Source organism: Triturus cristatus, chromosome 3_2 (genome assembly GCF_964204655.1).
Source record: "Triturus cristatus chromosome 3_2, aTriCri1.1, whole genome shotgun sequence".
Lineage (NCBI taxonomy): Eukaryota > Metazoa > Chordata > Amphibia > Caudata > Salamandridae > Triturus > Triturus cristatus.
Window position 1 is genome coordinate 823,130,353 of NC_140584.1, and position 21,876 is coordinate 823,152,228.

The 21,876-nt window shown below is 41.9% G+C and overlaps 1 protein-coding gene across 1 annotated transcript in view; it reads left to right on the forward strand.

Annotated features, from left to right (window-relative positions):
• Window positions 1-21,876, forward strand: part of ORC2 (origin recognition complex subunit 2) — a 286,663-nt gene that overhangs the window by 101,446 nt on the left and 163,341 nt on the right. Inside the window, exon 7 of the mRNA XM_085649029.1 lies at window positions 10,066-10,123. Coding sequence (XP_085505155.1) covers window positions 10,066-10,123 — 58 coding nt within the window. The remainder of the gene's footprint in view (window positions 1-10,065; window positions 10,124-21,876) is intronic.

Consider the following 21,876-nt stretch of genomic DNA (forward strand, 5'->3'; position numbering starts at 1 on the left):
CTTCCAGCTCTTTACGTCCTCTCATCTTCTTCAGGCTTCCGTGGTAGGTTGTTTATTGCAAATGTCCAAAATAAATGTAAAAATTTCACACTGACCTTTGCATTTACTTCTCATAAGGGAGTTCTTGCCAAATAACAAACACTTACTAGCATGTACAGGCATGGTAGATTCAGTCCTCGTATTCATGGTCTAGTAGATTGTTGTCTGATGTATCCATGTTTTTTGTAAGTGGATGGTGACGGAAACAGATCAGACTCTAGGGATATTAGAACCCAGATGTACAATATAAATATCTACGATACTTCCAAGTCAACTGTCAACTCTGTTGCGTGCCCCTTCAAGAGTCTTCCCCTCTGACTTTTTATTATTATTTATTTGAAGAGATTCTGCTGTGGAGTCCTCTGCGGCACCATATATGGCTTTGGCCAGAAGATGACAGTAGGTTACACATCAGTATGCAGGATGTGAAGACAGTTTTTGCAAATCAAATTCTGTCTCCCCTGTTCTCCAAACAAACGTTTTCCTGTTATATGACCAGCACAACCAACATGTTCTACGGACATAAACATAGCAGACCTCATTACCTGTTCTACAGATAATTTTCGAGATTTTTTTTTTTTAATTTTTTTTTTATTTATTGAACAGAGCAGGAAAACAACAAAACCAGTACACAATACACACAGTAGACAAAGTCCATGAACAGTAGATCAAAATAATTATAAAAATAGCAAACTTTAGACAAAGATATACATATCCATCATTTCATTTATGCAGATGGTGCAAAATGTGCAAAAATAAGCAGGGTAATCAGAAGATTATAATAATTACCTTATTCAACCTTGCATCCCAATACATAGGATATTAATTATCCATCTATACATATAATTTCAGTTGTGCAAATAGTGCAAAATGTGCCAAATAAGCAAAATAGCCAGAGGCCTAAACAATCATAAACACCAAATATTAAAGTGCTATGTGACATAGATAGATAAATCACTATCCCATAATTTCCAAGTATTAGTAAACCTTTTTATTGCCCCAACTCTTTGGCATAGGCCTCTTCATACGTTTTTATCTTTTGCATTTTATTCACCCATTTCGAGTATGATGGTATATCCTCAGATCTCCAATTTTGGAGAATTAAGGAGCGGGCTACTAACGAGCAAATCGCCACGTAGGATTCATCGGCATTAGACAAGTCCATTCTTTTTCTTAACAAGCCAAAAAGAGCCACCTCAGTTTCAGGTTCGAGCTCTTTTCTAATTGCTAAGCTCATTGCTGCGAAAATCTCACACCAAAAAACTTCAAGCTTCGGGCATGTATAAAATATTTGAAGCCAATCTCCCCCATTTTGAAGCTTGCAACGAAAACATTTATTATTCACTTCCGAAAAGCGTCTATTAAGAGCCTTCGGAGTGTTATAAGCCAACCAGCGAGATAAAAAAAGACATCCTTTTCAAAATTGGCTGCTCTAAGAGCCTTACTTCCTAACTGAGCGATTTGTTCCCACTCCTGTCTTGTGAAGGAGCAATTAGTTTCACAACTTATTTTACTGAGAATTTCTTCAACCAGAGGAGACTCTTTGCCCTTTCTAAGTAGAGTATACCAGTTGCCCACACCTTTTAATTTAGTTTTATATACAGAGTTCATCAGAACAGATAATGTCCCACATGTTGACATATTGTATTTATTTATAAAGTTCAATATCTGGAGATATTCCAGAAAAACGGTTGCTAAACGATTATCAGATCTCTCTAAGACCTCCTGCCAAGTAATGAATTTCCCTGCGGCAAAAAAGGAACCCAATTCACCTAGGCCACAGTCCTTCCATCTTTTACATTTAGTGGAATGGATTTGAAGCCCTAGAGCCTTAGATTCTTCCAAATTGAGATAATAGAATCCACCAAGCCCAGCTTGTTTAAAGAAGGACTGGAGTCTATCAGAAAAATCCCGAATAGTCTTATAACGGGTCTTTTTGGGTAGTTGAGCTGTTTTAAAAAAAATTGAGACTTGCGAGCCCGACTCCTGAATCATTCTGTCATAAAAAAAAACCTATCCGGCCACCCATTAGGATCTAATATTCGTGCTGAAAGATCGAGAACCGCCGCCGAATAATAAGTGCGAATATCTGGTAGCGCTAGCCCCCCTTGGGTTGTTTCTAACTGCAATATAGGTAGCTAAACCCTAGGTGCTTTTCGATTCCATACAAATTCTCTGATCATGGACTCAATATCTTTAAAAAAAAATGGGAATTGATTTTTAGCGGTACATTAATAAAAAGAAATACCAATAAAGGAAGAATCGACATTTTAATAAGTGCTACACGACCAATCAAGGTCAATGGTAAAAAAATCCATCTCTCCAGCAAGCCCTTAATTTTATCTCGCATTACTAAATAGTTTAAATGAAATAGTTGCTCAAATTGACTAGAAACATAAATACCTAAATATCTAATAGGTTCTACTTTTAGAGCTTGAGATTCTAGATTAGATGGTAGAAAATTATGGTCCACATTCAAGGCAAGAACCTCGGTTTTATTTTGATTAATTTGATATCCGCCTATCATTTCATATTTACTAAATTCGAACAGAGCCAGATCAAGATTTAATTTATCTGGTTGCAGATACAAAATTATATAATTTTATTTTCGCCATTCCTTCTATTGGTGGTTTAATTTCCGGATTACCACAAATTCTTAGTGCGAGCGGCTCAATAAAAAAAGTAAACAAAATAGGGGACAATGGACAACCTTGCCTGGTGCCTTGATTTGTATCAATTACCCCTACCGTGTTAGCATTAATCACCACTCGAGCTTGGGCACCTTGGTAAATATTTTTCAACATTTCAATCATCCGGACCGGGTAGCCAAATCTTTGTATTCCAAAAAAAAGAGCCTTCCAGTTGACCAGGTCAAATGCCTTCTCAGCATCGACCATTGTAACTAAAGCTGGAATTTTATTACTAGTGACATAATCTAGAGCCTGAATTAAAAATCCAGTGTTTGAAGCCATTGTCTTTCCGGCCACAAAACCAGCCTGGTCCGGGTGTATTAGTGACTGCGCAATTGGAGTAAAACGTTGGGCCCATATTTTCATAAGAATTTTAAAATCAGTGTTGAGCAAGCTAATCGGCCTGTAGGAGTTAACATCCTTATGATTCTTTCCCTTTTTGACAAAACTAACAATGATGGACTCCTTAAAACTCGGAGATACATTACCACCCATTCTAACAGCATTAAATAGTTTTGTCAAAAAGGGAGTCAACTCGTTTACAAAAACTTTATAAAATTCAATTGGAAACCCATCCGTTCCACAGGCCTTCGCCCCTGCTATTGATTTAATTGTGTCCGCAATTTCTACCACCACAATTTCACGCTCAAGTTGATCTACCATTGGGTCAGATAAAATCGGAACATCAACTTCATCAAAATATTTACGGATAAGATCTGAGCCTACCACATAATTTGTAGAATACAGCTGAGCATAATGTTCCAAAAAGACTTGAGCTATATCACCCTTCTCTCTGCTGATGTTTTGAGTCTTAGGGTCAATAATTTCAGAGATTAATGCTTTTTCCTGCTTTGATTTTGTCTGCCCTGCCAACATTTTTCCCACCATTTGGCTCTCCTCATAGACTTTCTGCTGAAAAGATCTAGAGCTATTCATTTCTTCAATTAAAAAAAATTCTTTAAGGGCTAATTTTGCTTTTTCTAGCTGAATAGCAGCATCTCGACTCCCCTGTGGCTGAGCGTCTCTTAAACTCATGGCATCATTTACAGCCTGTTGGAGTTGGTTAATCTTTATCCGCCTTTTTCTCGACAAAGCAGCTGAACAGGCAATTATCTGCCCCCGCATACCTGCCTTAAACCCACCCCATACTGAAAAAATATCTGCTGTCTCTTCATTTATTCTAAAAAAAACTCCAATATCCACTTTTTAATTTGGGTAACCCAATTAGGATCTTGCAGGAATAGACGATCCATCTGCCACCTGGATTCCGTCTTAACCCCCCCTTTCAATTTCCAGCTTTAACGAAATAAGGGAATGATTTGAAAATGGGTTAACCCCTATCGTGGTATCTAGTATTTTCAAAGAGCGTGAAGTAAAAAAAAAATCAATCCAGGAGGCCATATGAAATTGTTTAGAATAGCAAGTGAATTTCATAGACCTGGTGTTGGATTTACGCCATTGGTCAACTAATAAATATTCCTGCCTTATGGCTTCCAAAACTTTCTTTGTTTGGGGTTTCAATTCTTTTTTTTTTTTATTTGACGTATCTTTTTTGAGATCTTAAATAAAATTAAAATCGCCACCAAGAATTATTTGTCCCGGGGTACCCCTAAGAAGCTCCGCAATCTTTTTTAAGGATGTAGAATCGTCTACTATCGGCCCATAATAATTTATAAAATTTAGATTTATCCCATTTAATCTAGCCTCGACCCACAACCAGCGTCCCAATGGATCTCTCCGAATTTGGCTGTATTCCCACGGAAGACTACGGCAAAAATATATAGCGACACCCCTTTTGGCCAACCCGGCTGAGGCAAAGAAGACATGCGAAAAAAACCTTAGTTAGTTTTTAAATGTGTCTCCTGAAAAAATACAACCTGAGGGGAGGAGGACACCAGCCACCTTATTAAGGCTCCATATTTAGATTTATTCAATATCCCATTGACATTGATGGAAACAGTATCACAAATATTCTTCACAGCAACTCATATAAAAATACAGACTGCATACAACAACTATGAACATTTCCCATCCTAAGTTTCTTAAAAAAGAAAAAATGATGCACTAGTGTCCCTGCTTCTGCTCTTTTATCTGTTTTAATTTCCACTCCCATCCCCACCCCACTCAACCCAGCCTCCAGGGAGGTGCCCCACCACGCTATCCACCTCCACCTTACCCCTACTAACTTAAAGGGTGCCATGGAACTGCACCCATCGTGACCCACCACCCCACCTCTCGACAATGGATTACATATTCTTATTTCCAAAATTACTTTAAGTTAATTACCTAACTCCCATACCTATTATACCTTCAAGATATATAGAAGGAAGGGAAGAAAAAAAAAAAAAAAGCCTCAATCATCCATTAATTCCTTACGTAGCTGACATTCCTTTAAGGAAATCCTGAGCATCCTCTAAGTTGGAAAACATATGGAATTTCCCCTTGACTAGAGCCCGGAGTTTAGACTGCTGAGCAATTGATGCCTGTGCACCTTGAGCTTTAAACAAGAAAAGCAATTTAACAAATTCTTTGCGTCTCCGGGCTGCAATGGCAGACATATCTGGGAAAATTCTGCAATTAGAGGTCTCATTCACTGGGAACTGTCTTTGTTGCATCGCTTTGGCCAAGATCTTTTCTTTTATCCGGTAGTCTGCAAAGTTGACTAAGATGGTATGTGGGCCACTCGTGCTTGGCAAAGGATGAAACGGAACTCTATGGGCTCTAGTACTTGTGAGATCGCCCCCAAACTCGGGAATTACTTTTTCTTTAATAAAGGATTCCACCCATTGCGATGTCTGGGCACCTTCCACTCTCTCAGGTACCCCCACTATACGTAGGTTTGAGCGGCGGGACTGGTTTTCCAACTCCTCAAGCTTGTTCTCTAATGAGCTCCTGTCCCTTATGGCCTCACATACTTTAGTGGATAGACCAGACATCTGATCCTCCAGCTGAGAGATCCTAGATTCTGCTTCCTGTATCTTGACTGGTAGACAAGCCACTGCGTCTTCGATCTTCCCAAAGAGAATATGAAGAGAGGCAATCTCATTTTCCTGTGACCTTTTCATGTCGCGAATCTCTTCGAGAATAAGGTTAAGCAAAGTCTTAACATCTAATTGTTTGGTGGAACTTGTCTCTACAGGAACATTTATTATATTTTGGGCTATATCTAAAGCCGGACCAGAAGCTATATCGGGTGCTGGAAGTTGTACCATATCTGATACCTTCTGACTCTTAAGAATGGACGTTTGCTGACTTTGAAGATGCCGTTGGTCTAGTTGATCCTGTTCCAAAAGCCCGGAGGAGAGCATCAAACTACTGACGCTCCGTGTCTGGTTTGGAACTGTCTGGGAGCATAACTGGGGTCCATCCTTTGCAGCGGGTAGAGGGGTAGGATTCAAGGCACTATCATTAAGCTCATTCATTAAAAGAGTCGAAGTTGTAGACTTTTGAGCACACAGAGGTATTGGAGAGATAGAAGTGGTGGTTGCAGGAGAGCTGGTATCTAAGGAGAGCTGCGACAAGCTATGAGGATCCACCAACACTGACTGTGGTGCCATGGACTGGAAAAGAGCTGGCTGTATTAGCTTTTTCGTGAAGAGGGGGGACTCCTTAACACTTTTTCCCTCCTCTTTACTGCTTTCATTAGTATCACTCTTATCCGCTTTTAACTTACTCTCCTCCCCATTTACTTCAATTTCTGGTATAAATATGGAAGGAGAAGTTCTAGATGCCTGGCTTACACCAGCGGATTGCGCTACCAGTTCGTCTTCGGAGCTTTCGAAACTAGAACTTCGATCAAGGCGACTCCCCACAAGTCCTGTTCTTCCTTTTCCAGCAGATAGCGCTTTTGCCTGCGCCTGCGCCAGGCGAGTCTTAGCTTTCAAACCAGTCGCTGCATCAATCCTGCCAGCTGGGTTGCTTTGCTTATTATGTCTCCCCATTGCAGACCTGCTCCAGTGACCAATACTGATACGAGGAAGTGAGGGAAAGAAAAGGGTACTATAACCCAATTCTACCGGTGTTTTTTTTTTTCTGCCTTTTTTCCCCCCACTTTTGCAGTTAAAACACAACTATGTAAAGTTTTTTGGTTTTTTTTCCTCCTCTAGTAAAAAATCTTTAAAAAGGCCTCAGCCCCAGATCCACCACTCCACACCTCTTGTTTTCGCCTTTCTTTTCTCTTTTTTTTTCTCTACTCCTCTCGCCTCCCCTTGGAGGAAAATCCCTCAGTCAAGAGTCCGCTTGGCCTGGCCTGGCCACTTTTCCAATACTATTGCCGGATAACCCAAAGCATGGAGAGGCAAAAAAAAATGTGGTCCGAATCTATGCCAGTTAAAGCAAGGCAACATGAAGAGAAGCCAGTTTTTTTAAATAAGTGCTCAAGATTGTAAGGATATTCAAAAAAAATTCACAACAGCCACATCACCTCATATTCAGGGATCTAATTACTGCAGTTTGACAAGAACATGCGGATGTATCCAAAACGTCCGCCACCGCCGTAGTTTTTCCTGCTTTTCCTGCTTTGCCTCGCCTTACCTCCAATAAGACTCAAATCCCCGCCTGGTAGCCTCTCATGCAGGCTCCTGTGGCTTCATATAGCTTCTCGTAGCGGGTGTTCGAGCAGATGCTTGGCTCAAACAAAGCTCCAAAGAACAACGTTTTCAGAATGCCGCTGAAACGAGGAAGAAATGCACCATTTTTCCTTCACTTCCATCTCAAAGAAGAGCCGCACTCATCCGTTTTCCGAGGTTAACGAAACAAACACAAAAACGCCAGCCTCGCAGATGCACGCCAGGAGCAGTCCGCCATTGCCGGAGGGTGAGGGGGGGTGGGGCTTAGATCACCTGTGGCTACGCGGCGTGGAGTTCCGCAGCCATCCAGCCGGTGATACTGTTTGTTACTGAGTGGGTCGTGTTCTACTTCTTGATGGAGAAAAGCATTTGGAGTCAAGTAGTATGTCATATGGCCTTGTCTAGTGTTCACCCTTGTTTCTGGCTGAGAATCCTGGATAACCTAATCTTCATCATAGGTTGGTGACTTTCTGTGTTTATTTCCTTCACTCAGAGTGATTAGGAGTATTGGGAAGAAGTACAGGAGCAGTTATATCGGCTCTGTGATTCTGAATGTCAATGCATTTTTTGAATCTGCAATGAACGTAAAGCCCATAGAGTCCGATTCCATTTTGAGTAGGCCCAACCCCATCTTAGGTAACAGGAGTCGCAATATTCCAACTTGTATGCAGAATCATTGTCATGTCTGCCCCTGTTGCAGATGCAATATGACCTTATTTTTCTAAAAACCCTGAAAGCGTCAAGCTATTCGGCTCATGACCTAGATATATAAGAGCTGATAGGACATCCGTCTTGGAGAAGTATCTACTTATCACCGTGCCAATAGCAAATAAGAACAAATTTAGACATATAGCGAAAAAAGTGTAGTCTGAAATGATGTCCTTTTATCCTTGTATGTTCATAAGGAAATATCTGGGACATACACCTTGTTGCACATAATCTATGTAATACATTCCTAAACGTATGTCAGAATTTCCAATCTCAGATAAGATATAGTATGGAAGGTCCGCCACTTGACCACTTGTCAGGATAGGTCCTTTGCCCAGATTATCGCACAAGATTCTATCAGAGACTGTTTTAGCTACAGCCATTGCACTTCGAAGATTCTGCAAGTAGCCTGATGCTGATAAAGCCGAGTCCCAGAGGAAGGTCGCTACCTCCGCACATGTTTGCCCTTCGCATGGAACACGGCCTTCACGCCTCTTCTGAGAACGACAGCTCTTGCTGTCAATAGAGTATGCAGTGCATCACTTCTTCATAAGAAATTCTAGACTGCTAGTTGGTCTACTCTCCATGCTCTTAGTGTAGCGCATGGACGGAGGTAGTAGGGTTTAGGTAACATTTTACCATGTTAGAAATTTTTATTTTATTCTTGTTGCTCACACTGTGCCTTTTTGCTGTTTCTATGATATCCTGTGTAGTTATTTTGAATCTGCTGAGGAACAGGTTCACCCTGTTATAAATGCTTTTAGTTAAGCGTCTATTCTTCTTAGTGCAGTGTGTATTGTATTGTGAATAATTAAATTGGTTTGTTTCTGTTACCATGGTGCCCTCAATCCCATTACAGAGATTGATAGTAACCCAAAAGCAATAACTCTACTTGAACTGTGATTTGGGTACGGTTCTGGAGGGCTACAATAATCTGTCTTTCACCTTGAGCGATGGTGCAGTGAACAGAGTTCACCTGTGGGACCCGTGGGTTGGTAAGCCACCCTTGTAGAACCACGCCAAAGTCATAGTTAATGCAACACAGTTTCTGATTGTAGAGGTGAGTAAGTCGTGACTAGATTAGAGGTGAGTATATCTTCTAGGGACAAACTATCCTGCAGTTTTCTCATCTTCAAGCCACTGAGAATGGCACAAGCATATTTTGTTACATGTTTGGTTCTATACTGTCATAAATAAAAAATAAATGAAATAGATATTGTTGTTAAACTCCTATTTTCGCAAGGTTTACACCCATAAACCAAATTTCTACTCATTGTGACATCGTACTTTTCGCCCTGGCCCCAGCTGTTTAGACCAGTGGTTCTTAACTTGCGGGCTGGGGTCTGCGAAGCCTACTCAAGAGGTGCAAGACTGCTTAGATTAACAGATTACTAAAGTCTATGTAAACATTTAGCACGATGTACAGTTTAGCATTTTAACACATTTTGTAATTGTGAAGTTATTTGGAATTGGAAGCTAAAGATGCAGGTAGTGTCCTCAGATTGAATAATGGGAGCAGTGCAAGAGCCCAAACCGAATTCAGCATGAATGGTCAGTGGCCTCAATTGAACTTAGAAAAGCTCCAACTTTCCCATTCAAATTTAGATTTTTGTATTTTTGTGTATTAAATAAAATATTTCATAATTTCTATATATGTTGGATGAATACTTGTTGCTGTATTTTTTATGTATTGTTTTGCTGATCAAATTATCGAAAATGCTTGACTTGGAGTAATTACTCGAGGGGTGTCCCCAGATTCCAATAATGATTCAGTGAGGGGGTCCCTGGGTTCCAGTAATAATTAAGTGGGATCCACGCAAGTAAAAAGGTTAAGGACCACTGGTTTTGACTATCCACACATTGGGTTTAACTTTGTAGACCCAAACACGATTTGTAGGCGATGCAGTTAGCATATCAGTTTATTAATTTAGATCACAATATTTCTCCATATTTCTCATATTTTGCATCTCAATTTTTTAATATCAAGCCTTTATGCGAAGTTTTAAAAAAAAAGTGAATAGACTTTTTAGCATGTGTCCTAACTGCTGTGTTTCCTTTAGGGTAAAAGGAATGAGTTTGTTTCAACAACGCCTCACCGACTGAGAAAGCGCCTAACAGGTGTGTACCGGAAAAGCATACTACAGAGTTTATTAAGCTGCAGTGGTCTTATGATACTTTTTATGTTTTTTTCTTTTGTTTAAATGTACAATTTACAAATGCAGCAAGGATGGTTGTGCCGTGCCTTTTTAACAGGTATGAGCCTGAGCTACGTTCTTTATGATGAGGTCAGTTACAGACTTGAGATGAGACCTAAGCTATGAGAGGATGTCTGTACTTCCGGGAGGATAGCTCCCAGGGAGCGTTCCTGTTGGGCTGTCCAGGGGGCACAGAATGTCTTTTGACTTCTTCCTCAGCCAGCAAATGATGCACCCCTGCCTCTAGAATCTTGCACAGAACCTTGAAGTAATGGCCATAAAGAATATATAGAATGGTGGTTTGTTATGGGTCTTATCAAAGCCCAGTAGGTAAAAAAAGAAAAAATCATGGTGCCAGAACACTTTTCATCCACAGCATGAGTTATTTGTTAATTCTGTGCCAAAGCAGAAGGTCGTTGGTGATGCTGTAGAAGCCACTTAATCCTAATCACCTTCTCTGTGTTCTCTCAATTTTGGAATTCTCTCTAAACGTCCTCAAACAGTCCGCGGCAGGCATTACCTCCTTTTGTAACTCCTTCTTGGTAGAAAGGTAAAGGGAGCTGTCCCGGCTGCCCCCGTCCTTTCTAATGTTAAGATAGGAAGCATAAGATAGTGGGGGGGGGGGGTGTTGTTTGAGGAGGAGGAGTAGGAGTAGGAGGGTGATCAACTGGCATAGATGCAAATTCAGGACAGTGAGTGTAAAAGTTCGGGACAAAGGGTCAAAAGTCAGTGCAAAAATTCAGGACAGGACGACAAGAATTCGGGACAAAAGGTACGTTTTACAGACACATCAGAGGAGGTCGCACAATAGGTAAGTAAGTAAATAGATAACCAACATAAGTACACGTCAAAATAAGTTTATATTCAGTTGAGAGAATGGTGGACTTCACTTTCTGTTGCCGCTTTTGGCTACTTTGGTACCCTTTAGCCCCCTCCCCACAACTGCATCACGCTGATTATTCTGCTGTGTTTGTTTGTTATTCTGTCTTATGCTGACCTGAGAGCCACAGATCAAAGTCAGAAAGGGCCAAGAAACACTTGTATCTGACACCGTGTCACCCCACTTAAGCAGATCTAGCCGGTGCTTCAATACGCCCTTGGCCCATTGTCATTCTTTATGTGATCAGCTGCAGTCAGAATGACGATGAGCCTGTCCATAGTCTGTGCGAGGACGGGGAGGGGCTGCTACTGCAGCCTCTAGAGTCCAAAAAAGAAGTGCGAGCTGGTAGGGGAACAGCACAGCTTGCTGCCGTCCCCACGGTTGGTCACCCTAGGGCAGAGGTCTTCAAACTTTTTTACTCTGAGCCCCCACTAAGCAAAATGTTTTGAGGTCAGGCCCCCCTCCTCAACTTCATGACAAGGAATGGGGGAGCGGGAGGGACATGGCTGCGAGCAGGGAGCGGGGCTTATGAGATGATTTCAGGAATACTTTTTCTATAGCTTATGAACTGCACCAAATATGAGACTTATAAAACAGCAAATGCATCAAACAAAAACAGATATCCCAAACAAACTGCTCCCCATAATTGGGGTGTTGTGAGCCCCTCACACTCTTTGACCCCAATGCAACTATACCTGCTGCATTAATGAGAACTGCAGTCCTGAGTATCAGGCTATCTCCTTTGCCTTTTTTACCTCTTCCCCTCCATGATGGATCATCACCACTGTCCTAAAGCTTGAAAGGACAATAAGCTCTGATGCCCCTTTTTTTAAAGGTAGACGGTCATAATTGTGATGCAGTGGCCCCCCCAAAATCCATGGGCCCCAGTCCTGCTGCATCTGCTCCTTTATGATAACCAGCAGTGGCCACTTACACACTTGGCAGCAGTACCAGCTTCACTAATGAATGTCCCTTTTAAAAAAACAAAACACTTATATTGTCCCCTTCTTTGGGGTATCTCGCTGAAGAAGCGGTCTGTGGCCATTTGTAAACATAAAAATGAGTCTGCATACAGTGCTCCCTATTCTGGGCCTTCTCTTTGACAATATCTATGAATCTCGCTCCTTTCCTCTGTCTCCCAACCATTACTGTGAGGCCCCCAAGGATTGAGAGGATTAGGGCTCTGCATCTGATTGCAACCCTGCTGGCCTTCTACCTGCTACCCCATGGACTCCGCTTTCACAAAAAAACTGCCCCTGAATGGTTAATACTGACTTTGAGATGCCTCTGCCTGAAATTGAAGTGCGGGTGGTAGTGCAGAAAGTTAAAAAAGTAACCATGGAATTATGAGTTTCTGCAGCAGCGTTTTCCACATAATTATCAGTGTATTGCTTTTGCTACATAATCTGCAGATTTCAACAACAAAAAACTTGATTCTAGCTCAAACGGAACAAAAGTTACTTAAAGCGTGACAAAGTGTTCCGGCACAGTGGAAGGCCCTTTGCAAAGATTGACTGGTAATCTTGTGGCTGCTTACTGCTGTATTTGGGTGCTACACTGGTACTAATGACGTGAAATATTTCCCCTGACAGTGTTACCGTGAGTTAAAATGACAAAATAATGAAGTAATGCTAACCACAAAATGTGGCGCATTGTGCCGCATAATTTACTTTTTCTTGCTGCATAATTTAGTCAAACTTGCCGGATAATGTTGTCCGCTTCTGCTGAATAATTCCAAAGATCTATTCTTTTTAAGATGTAATGTAAAGGAGTTATCAGCTGGTATCTTGACTAGTGGAGACACTTACAAAAATGTCTGCATTTGATACAGTTTGATTACTTATTACTAAAAAGTATGTTTTGTAAGAACTTATTTTATCTCAATCACTGCATCATGTTGCCGCTGCCTAGCTTAAAGTATGTAAATACTGTTTTAAAATAATGACTAATATATTCACAGTGCTTTCTGCCACAGGCTGGGACCTCATAGCACTATATCAGGAGTGGGGGAATCATATCGCCCGACGCCCGAGCCATGTTGTTTATATTGACGGGCAAGAAGATTTATTGTCTATTTATGTCCGAAGGACATGTAGACATTAATCACGTTTTAATCACGTTCAAACAACAGGCTGTGGGCACTCTGGGGCTCACAGCCAATCCGAAGCTTGCAGAGAGCCTTTGGCGGCATCTGATTGGCTAGCAGCCCATGACTGGGCTCTAGCCAGTGATTGGCTGGGGGAGTGAAACGTCACTCAGCCTCTGCAAGCAGTAGTCCGTGGCCGCCACGAGGCTTGCAATAAGCATTCAGGTAAAATAAGCAGTTTTGCCCGCTTGAATTGTGTAATATTGTGACGGAGGTGCTGCGATTTTCTTTTATTTATATTTTTAGCAACCGTGCGTGGGTAGATTAATTAGTACAAAAGCCTAGGCCTGGCCCGCCTCGGTGCCTCAGATGAGGACGTCAAAAAAGCGTATCGCAAGCAGGCACGCTGCGCTACCACCGCTTCATGGGGGAAACACCCATTACAACGAATTCAGATTCACGCGCTGCCATCGCAACGCGGGTTTAACATCGCGGGTCCGGAGCGTTCATACCGCAGATGGAAACAGATCTGCAGATTAATGCTTTCAAAAGAGACATCCGTTGGTGACTTGCAATTTATAACTTAAAGTCCTAATATAGAATAGTGAACTATTAACTTTCAGCCCAGAACTGCATAACACACCGACAAATATACATTACAAAATTGATTAATGTTGCAAAGAGGGTACATTTGGCGAAAAAAACGATTCTTATTATTAAAGGAAGCTCCCAACTTTGCTGTTTCTTTTTCGACTCTGCGTTTGTGCTTCTCCACACCAAGCACTCTTAAACTACTGCCTACCAGTATGGGTGACATGTGACGCCTACACTTTCACTCCTTTGGCTTATGGGCAAAAAAACATTGTCGCACACGGCGCAGCCAGCACTAAAAGCTTTCGAAGCACCTGCTGCAGCGTTTCTTTCCGCCGGCAATTACCAGGCCTCACAGAAATGTGTAGAAAACTCGTGTGATGAATTACCATCCTGGAAAGAGATCCGTGTTTTGTATAGTTGAGGTTGTGACCTCTGTGAAGTTAGTGCAGAGGGTTAATATGCCTGCTGCAAAGAACGTGTACGAAGTCGATTACAGAGTGCAGAGGATGGAAACAGATCTGCAGATTAATGCTTTCAAAAGACACATCCGTTGGTGGCTTGCAATTTATAACTTAACGTCCTAATATAGAATAGTGAGCTATTAACTTTCAGCCCAGAACTGCGTGAACACACCGACAAATATACATTACAAAATTGTTTAATGTTGCAAAGAGGGTACATTTGGCGAAAAAACGATTCTTATTATTAAAGGAAGCTCCCAACTTTGCTGTTTCTTTTTCGACTCTGCGTTTGTGCTTCTCCACACCAAGCACTCTTAAACTACTGCCTACCAGTATGGGTGACATGTGACTCCTACACTTTCACTCCTTTGGCTTATGGGCAAAAAAACATTGTCGCACACGGCGCAGCCAGCGCTAAAAGCTTTCGAAGCACCTGCTGCAGCGTTTCTTTCCGCCGGCAATTACCAGGCCTCACAGAAATGTGTAGGAAACTTGTGTGATGAATTACCATCCTGGAAAGAGATCAGTGTTTTGTATAGTTGAGGTTGTGACCTCGGTGAAGTTAGTACAGAGGGTTAATATGCCTGCTGCAAAGAACATGTACAAAGTCGATTACAGAGTGCATAGGATGGAAACAGATCTGCAGATTAATGCTTTCAAAAGAGACATCCGTTGGTGACTTGCAATTTATAACTTAAAAGTCATAATATAGAATAGTGAGCTATTAACTTTCAGCCCAGAACTGCATAAACACACCGACAAATATACATTACAAAATTGATTAATGTTGCAAAGAGGGTACATTTGGCGAAAAGATCCGTGTTTTGTACAGTTGAGGTTGTGACCTCGGTGAAGTTAGTGCAGAGGGTTAATATGCCTGCTGCAAAGAACATGTACGAAGTCCATTACACAGTGCATAGGATGGGAACAGATCTGCAGATTAATGCTTTCAAAAGAGACATCCTTTGGTGACTTGCAATTTATAACTTAAAGTCCTAATATAGAATAGTGAGCTATTAACTTTCAGCCCATAACTGCGTAAACACACCGACAAATATACATTACACAATTGATTAATGTTGCAAAGAGGGTACATTTGGCGAAAAAACGATGCTTATTATTAAAGGAAGCTCCCAACTTTGCTGTTTCTTTTTCGATACAACTTACCGATTCGCAAGGAACGTAGGGCTCACGTCTGGCCAGCTTCAAAAGTGAGGGGGAAATGGCAGGAGGCACGCTGGCTGACACCTTTTATATCCCACCCATACGTTTTTACAAGGGTGACGGTAAATTAGTACATTACGTATGGTTTGAAATGTACGTATTTTGTGGGAATAAATACACAGCCAAGGGTGACGGTAAATTAGTACATTACGTATGGTTTGAAATGTACGTATTTTGTGGGAATAAATACACAGCCAAAAAAAATGGAAAAAAAGGGGAATAGAAATAAAAGAATTGCCGTCAGGGTTAAGGGGAGGGGGCGCAGGGGGGCAGGGACGCGATAATATCGCTTGATAAGTTTTCCTTTAGCATTATTATTGCACAGCATTCAATGGTTTACTGATTTTAATAAAGCAAAAATATATTAATGTTTCTCTGTCAGCCGGAGCCCTTAGGTTTGATGTGGAACGGGGGTAGGTGGGACAAGTGGATTTTACAGGACATGTAGATCTCAGTGGCATTTTGTCCCTTGGACAACTAGATTATTTGGAAAATTCCACACCCCTGACTATATACAGGGCCATTGGAATTATGCAGCAGGAGAAGACCAAATTATGCAGCATGGTTGACTAAATTCTGCAGCAAGCAAAGGCAAATTATGCTGCATATTTTGTGATAGCATTACTGCACTATTTTGCTATTTTTACACTTGTTAACATTGTCCTGGCCTTTATTGCCCCTCATAAGTACCACATTAACACCCACCTATAGCAGTAAGCAATAGAAAGGTGACCAGTCAACATTTAGAAAGGGCCTTCCACTGCGAGGTAACATGTGTTGCTGCATTTTTTTCAATCTGCAAATTATACAGCAGATGATGGATTGTGTGGCAAATGCGGAAAAACCATAACTATGCGCTGTGAGTGCAGGGTGAGTGTGAAAGTGATGGGTGAGAACGAGGAGTGAGTTGTCTGAATGCAGGGTGAATTCCCAGACACTGGAAGTTAATCAGCATGTTATTGACGGGGCGTAGGGTTTCAGATATAAGTTAAACTATTGCTACTATGGAATTAAATCAGGGAATCGAGGGTGAAGGAAATAAATAATGTGCTGATCCTGCCACAAACTTCCAGTCTTATGATTAGGGTTGCCAGCTCATTATTTTGATGTTGCAGACGGTACGAAAATAAACAGTCACCTAAAGCCCTATTTTCAGCACTTAACTGTGCATACTTCGAAAAGCAAATATAAAGCACTTTTAAATATGTTCTAAGGCTGCCTGAATGTTTCATGACTGAAAATAAAAGGAACAGACAAAGTCAAATTACAAATTAATACATACTTTTTTATTTAAGACCCTAGCAAGGTCTTTGCAGGTTCTTTAAACATACATGGCTGGCATTTTTTCTATTGGCAACCCTTTTTTATATTCATTTTCATGAAATACATTTTCACACTACAGCAGTATATGTAAAATACAAATGTAAGGAGGAATAGGCAGAGTCGGGGCCCAGGGGCTACTGGAAAAAGAAGAAAAAAAAACAGCCTCTGTAACCAGGTTCCAAAGGTATGCAAATGGTCTTTAAAGACCTGTGAAAAACCGGGGCGTGCTGGAGTCTTAACCCCTGCAGCGCGGCGCGGATTACTGCGCTGTGCTGAAGGTTCCATGCGCGGGCGGGGCCAGGACGGAGCGGTTCCATCCGCACAGCGCGACCGACGCGCATGACGGAACCGCTCCGTCACAAGCATCGAAAGGGTTAATAAGACTCCAGACACTGCCCAGCCGAGCCCCAAGCAGCACACCCACTGACCTCTGACCGCACGGCACTCTGAGGGCTTCGGAGTAAATGAAGACAGCCTGGAAATGCAGCAAATAAACTTCGCTGCACTTCCAGGCGTCTTCATTTACATATGCTTGCAGAGGCCTTCGCGCGCCCCTGGGAACCCATCCAGGCCCCCCCCCCCCCCCAGGGGCCAAGAAAACAAGGCAAAATAAATGTATAGTAGTACAACAGTAAGACGCAAGCTAAAAAAAAGAAAGAGTAATTAGAGAACCAAGGAATGTAGTGTGAGCTGCATAGAGTACGACAGATGATTTTATCCCACATTATAGATGTGTATAGATTATAGATGCAGTACGTGTGTAGCTCAAACATAGCTAAAAGTAGAGGAGTGCTGTATAAGGTAAAAGCCAAAGATACAGTCAATGGATAATTGGAGAGGGAAAGCGTGTTCTGGAAGTGGAGTTGACTGTTACTTCGTGTTCTAGTGTGTTTTTTAAAGAGCTGTGTCTGCGCCTCAATCTTAAATTGGAACATGGTTGGGGCAATCTTGATGGCTATAGGGTGATGTTTCAGATCGAGGGCACATAAATGGAGATCGCCTGTTGTTTTTTTTCATATCATTCTCTCCTATCTGATGGTGTCCTGGCTGTAGGTGTACCAAAAGCCATCAGAGGTGGCTAGCTTGTCAGCCAAATGGCCAGTTGTTGATGGCTTTGTATATTGAAGAGGGTGGGGGCTGCGTGGGTGCTGAGAACCAGTGACTTTCCATAAGACTGGTCCTAACTCCTCAGACCCTTGATAAGGTGTGGTGAGTATGATAGTTGTACAGGGAGCAAGAGAGGCCATGGAGCAGGGCCACAGGGGGTTGAACAGTAGTTCTGAAGTTACTCAATATATATTATTCTATTTTATTGTCAGTAATTTCTAGACCTATAGGATTATGTTTTTAGGAGATATATAAATAAATGTGCTGTGCAGGATAGTATTAGTGGTGAGAAAAAAGTCAATCTGTGTGTATTTATTTATGCGGATAAGATGAAAATGTATGTCCTGGATCAAAGTTTAGGAAAGCCAGAATCACATTTCATCAAACATCCCTATCCTATTAGTGTGTTCCCTTCCCCAGTGTATTGCTTATGTTTCAGCCATTCAACCTAAATGGCTGTATGATTTCATTAAGCTTTATCATTCCAATACTTGGACAGTTTCTCTGCATACATTAGACTGTCATTGGATCAACGGTCAGAATTTAGTACTTCAGCATCTCCTGTCAGCAACATACCCAATGTCAAATCTCAACCCCTGCACCAGTACCTTAAATGCCGTATTTGTTAATGGTGTCTTATGGAACTGGTATTGGTCACTTGTGCTTGGCTCTTGTTTTGCTATGAAAATTTCCAAACAATGCTGCTTTATAGAAGCATATGGAAGCTAATGCTATTTTTAGCTCAAGACGGATCTATGCAGGGTCATCTTTCCCCTGCAGATGTGATTATAACACATGAACCAGAGAAGTGGGCAGTTTTCCTCTGTCATGTGAGCTTGAATGGTGACCAAAACATGGAGTTTCTTTAAACAAAAGAAACATGGCAGTCAAGAACAGATTTGTTAACTTTAGCATTTAAACAGTTATTGCATTGTAATAGGCAATATACTGATACTGACATTCTCTAATGTTAAATGCATTCATATGACATTCCATCAGGTCAGTCTTGCTTGTACCATGTACTATTAGCATACACAGACCCATCAGTGACCTTTGTATACACAACTATTCACATGCATAATAGACTTTAAAACTGACATGTAGCTGCTGACTGGTTTATGATATACAATGTGCAGATGACAAAGTCATTTTCAATATAACAAGCATTGGGTTACAGCATATACTGATGAGTGTTGGATGTGTCATACTCACAAAAGTAACTGGTGATTAATAATTTAAAGTGTATTGTACTTATCTAAAAAAAAAGAAAAATCCCAACAAAAGGATTTTTATTTTCACAGTTCACAACAAGATCTGGAGATTAAGTTAGACTCTTCATGCAGTTACTTAGGGAGCAGTCTTTCACAAAAGTGGATCCAATCAGTTTCATATACTAACCTTAAAACCCAAGGTGGCATAGCTTACCGTTTCAATCGCTGATCGTTTCATTTTTACACCTGTGTAAAACCCTTTCAGGCTCTGTCACCAAAGACTCTACTTAAAGTTCTTTTTGTTCAATTTATACCAGTGCTAAAGCATGAGCTACCGGATTATCCAGGATTTACAGTGCCTAAATAGTTGCATTCCAGTTTGTCTTATCCTGGGATAAAATGTGTTTTGTTATTTTATGTCAGTTTGTATAGCGCACTAATCATCCGTGGGGGTATCCATGCGTATGAGAAGGTGTGTAGGCATATGTGGTCCCCTTAGAGTGATTCAAAGATCCAGGTCTTCAGCTTCTAGCTGAACTCCAGAAATGAGTAGCAGGCTCTGATGTGTTGTGGGTGGTTGTTCCATGTTTTGGGTGTGATGTCAGTGAACAAGCGGCCTCCTGCTCCGCTTATGTAAATGCGGGGGATGTGCGAGTGAGAGAGGCTGAGCTTAAATGTCTAGCAGGCTGGCTGAAAGTGTATGCAGTTGTCCGGGGTATGCTGGCACAATGTTATGCAAGACTTTGTATGTGTGTGTGTGAGGGGTTTGAATTGGCTGATATGGCTTGACCCATGTCCCCCTTTACGTATTACATCTGGTCCCAGAAGAGATAAGTGCTTTCCTGACCCCTCTCTTTAATGAGACTATTAGATCCGGAGTCTTTCCACAGAGATGAAAAAAGGCCTGTATAAGACCTATTTTGAAGAAAGACTCACTGGACCCGCAGGACACTAAGCACTGTGCTGGATGAATACAAATTTCCTAAAGCTCAACACAGAGAAAACAGAGGTAATAGAATTCGGCCAAAAACCCTCAATCTGAAATCACCTATGGTGGCCTCCAGAAGCTGGCACCTGCCCCATCCCTGTGCCAAAGGAAAAAAATCTAGGTTTTTTGATTGATAAGGACTTAACACTTACTTCACAAGTTAATCAAGTTATCTCGGCCTGCTTTTTCATGATTAAGGTCCTGCGAAAAATACTGCAGTTTATTCCTTTCTCTCTAAGAAAAACGGTAGTAGGAGCCATGGATCTATCATGAATCGATTAGTGCAATGCGCTGTATATTGGAGCTGGGGAAAGACAGTTTTCCAAACTTCAGTCACTGCAGAACGCAGCTGTAAGAATACTGTTGGATCTTCCTAAACATCGCCCGACGTCGAGTGGCATAAGGCAGCTACATTGACTCTCTGTCCGACGACGGGTGGATTTTAAGGCGCTATGCCTAGTTTACAAAGCTATATAAGGAGGCAGTGCAGCGGACATTAAATCTCTTTCCACGGTATGTACCGACCCGAGCATTAAGGTCTGGCAGTCTGTGGCTGGTTTGACCGCTAAGAGCTCAATGGGGAGGCAAGGGATTTTCATTTCTAGCGGCAAAGCTATGGAACTCCCTCCCTACAGAGCTACGCTTGCAAGCCAACAAGATACTGTTCAGAAAGGCATTAAAAACTTGGCTTTTCATAAAATCCTAATTCAGGGGCAGCCACTCCTTATCCTTACTCAGCGTCAAGACGCCACGGCAATAGTGCGCTTAATAAAAAATTCAGTCAGTCAGGCTACATTTGTGAATGGGGAGCCGGTGGGGTGAGATGTGGGTGCGACATGGAATGTTGAGTATGAGTCTTGCGGCAGCTTTCTGGAAGGCCTCAAGTCTGTGAATGAGCTGCTTGGAGTTCCGACGTAGAATGCGTTACCATAGTCGAGTGTGCTTGTGATGAATGCTTGCATTACTGTGCGTCTCGTGTTCTGTGTGAGCCACTTGAAGATCTTTCATAGCATAGGTAGGATGTAGAAGCAGGCAATGCTCATTGCCTTCACTTGTGCCGTTAAGTGAGCTTGTTGTCCATGATGGTCCCCAGATTTCTGGTGTGGTCGGTGGGTGTTGATGTCAGTCCTAGCTCTGTCGGCCACGGGGAGGTCCTGTTTCCAAAGACCAGTACTTCTGTCTTGTCAGAGTTGAGCTTCAAGCAGTTGGTTCTCATCCATTCTGCTACCATGGCCATACAATTGGTGAAGTTGTCTCTGGTGATGGTATTCTTGTCCTTCAGGGAGAATGTGAGTTTGTCATCAGCGTAGGAGATGAGGGTGATGCCTTGGGATTGATGTTGATGAGCATAGTCATATAGACAGCAAACAGAGTAGGGAAGAGATGATCCTTGGGGGACTCCGCAGATCAGGTTCTTGGTCTCCGATGTGAAGCGTGGCAGTCTGTCTTTTTTGGTTCTTTCCCCTGAGGAAGGAGCAGATCCATTTGAGTGCAGTTCCTTGGGTGCCGAGCTCGCGAGTCTTCTTGTGGGTGTGTTGTGGGAGACCATGTCGAATGCCGCAGAGAGGTTGAGCAGGATGAGGGCGGCTATTTCTCCTCGGTTCAGAATGGCCCAGATGTTGTTGATGGTTTCGTTGAGTCCTGCCTCAGTGCTGTGGTTTTAAAAAAAATCTTGATTGAGTCTTGTCCAGTAGGTGGTGGTGTTCGAAGTGAGTATGCTTGTTGATGACCTTGTCTATTATTATGGCTGGGTTGGGGATCAGGGAGATGGGACAGACGTTGCTCTGTTGGCTCGAGTCGGC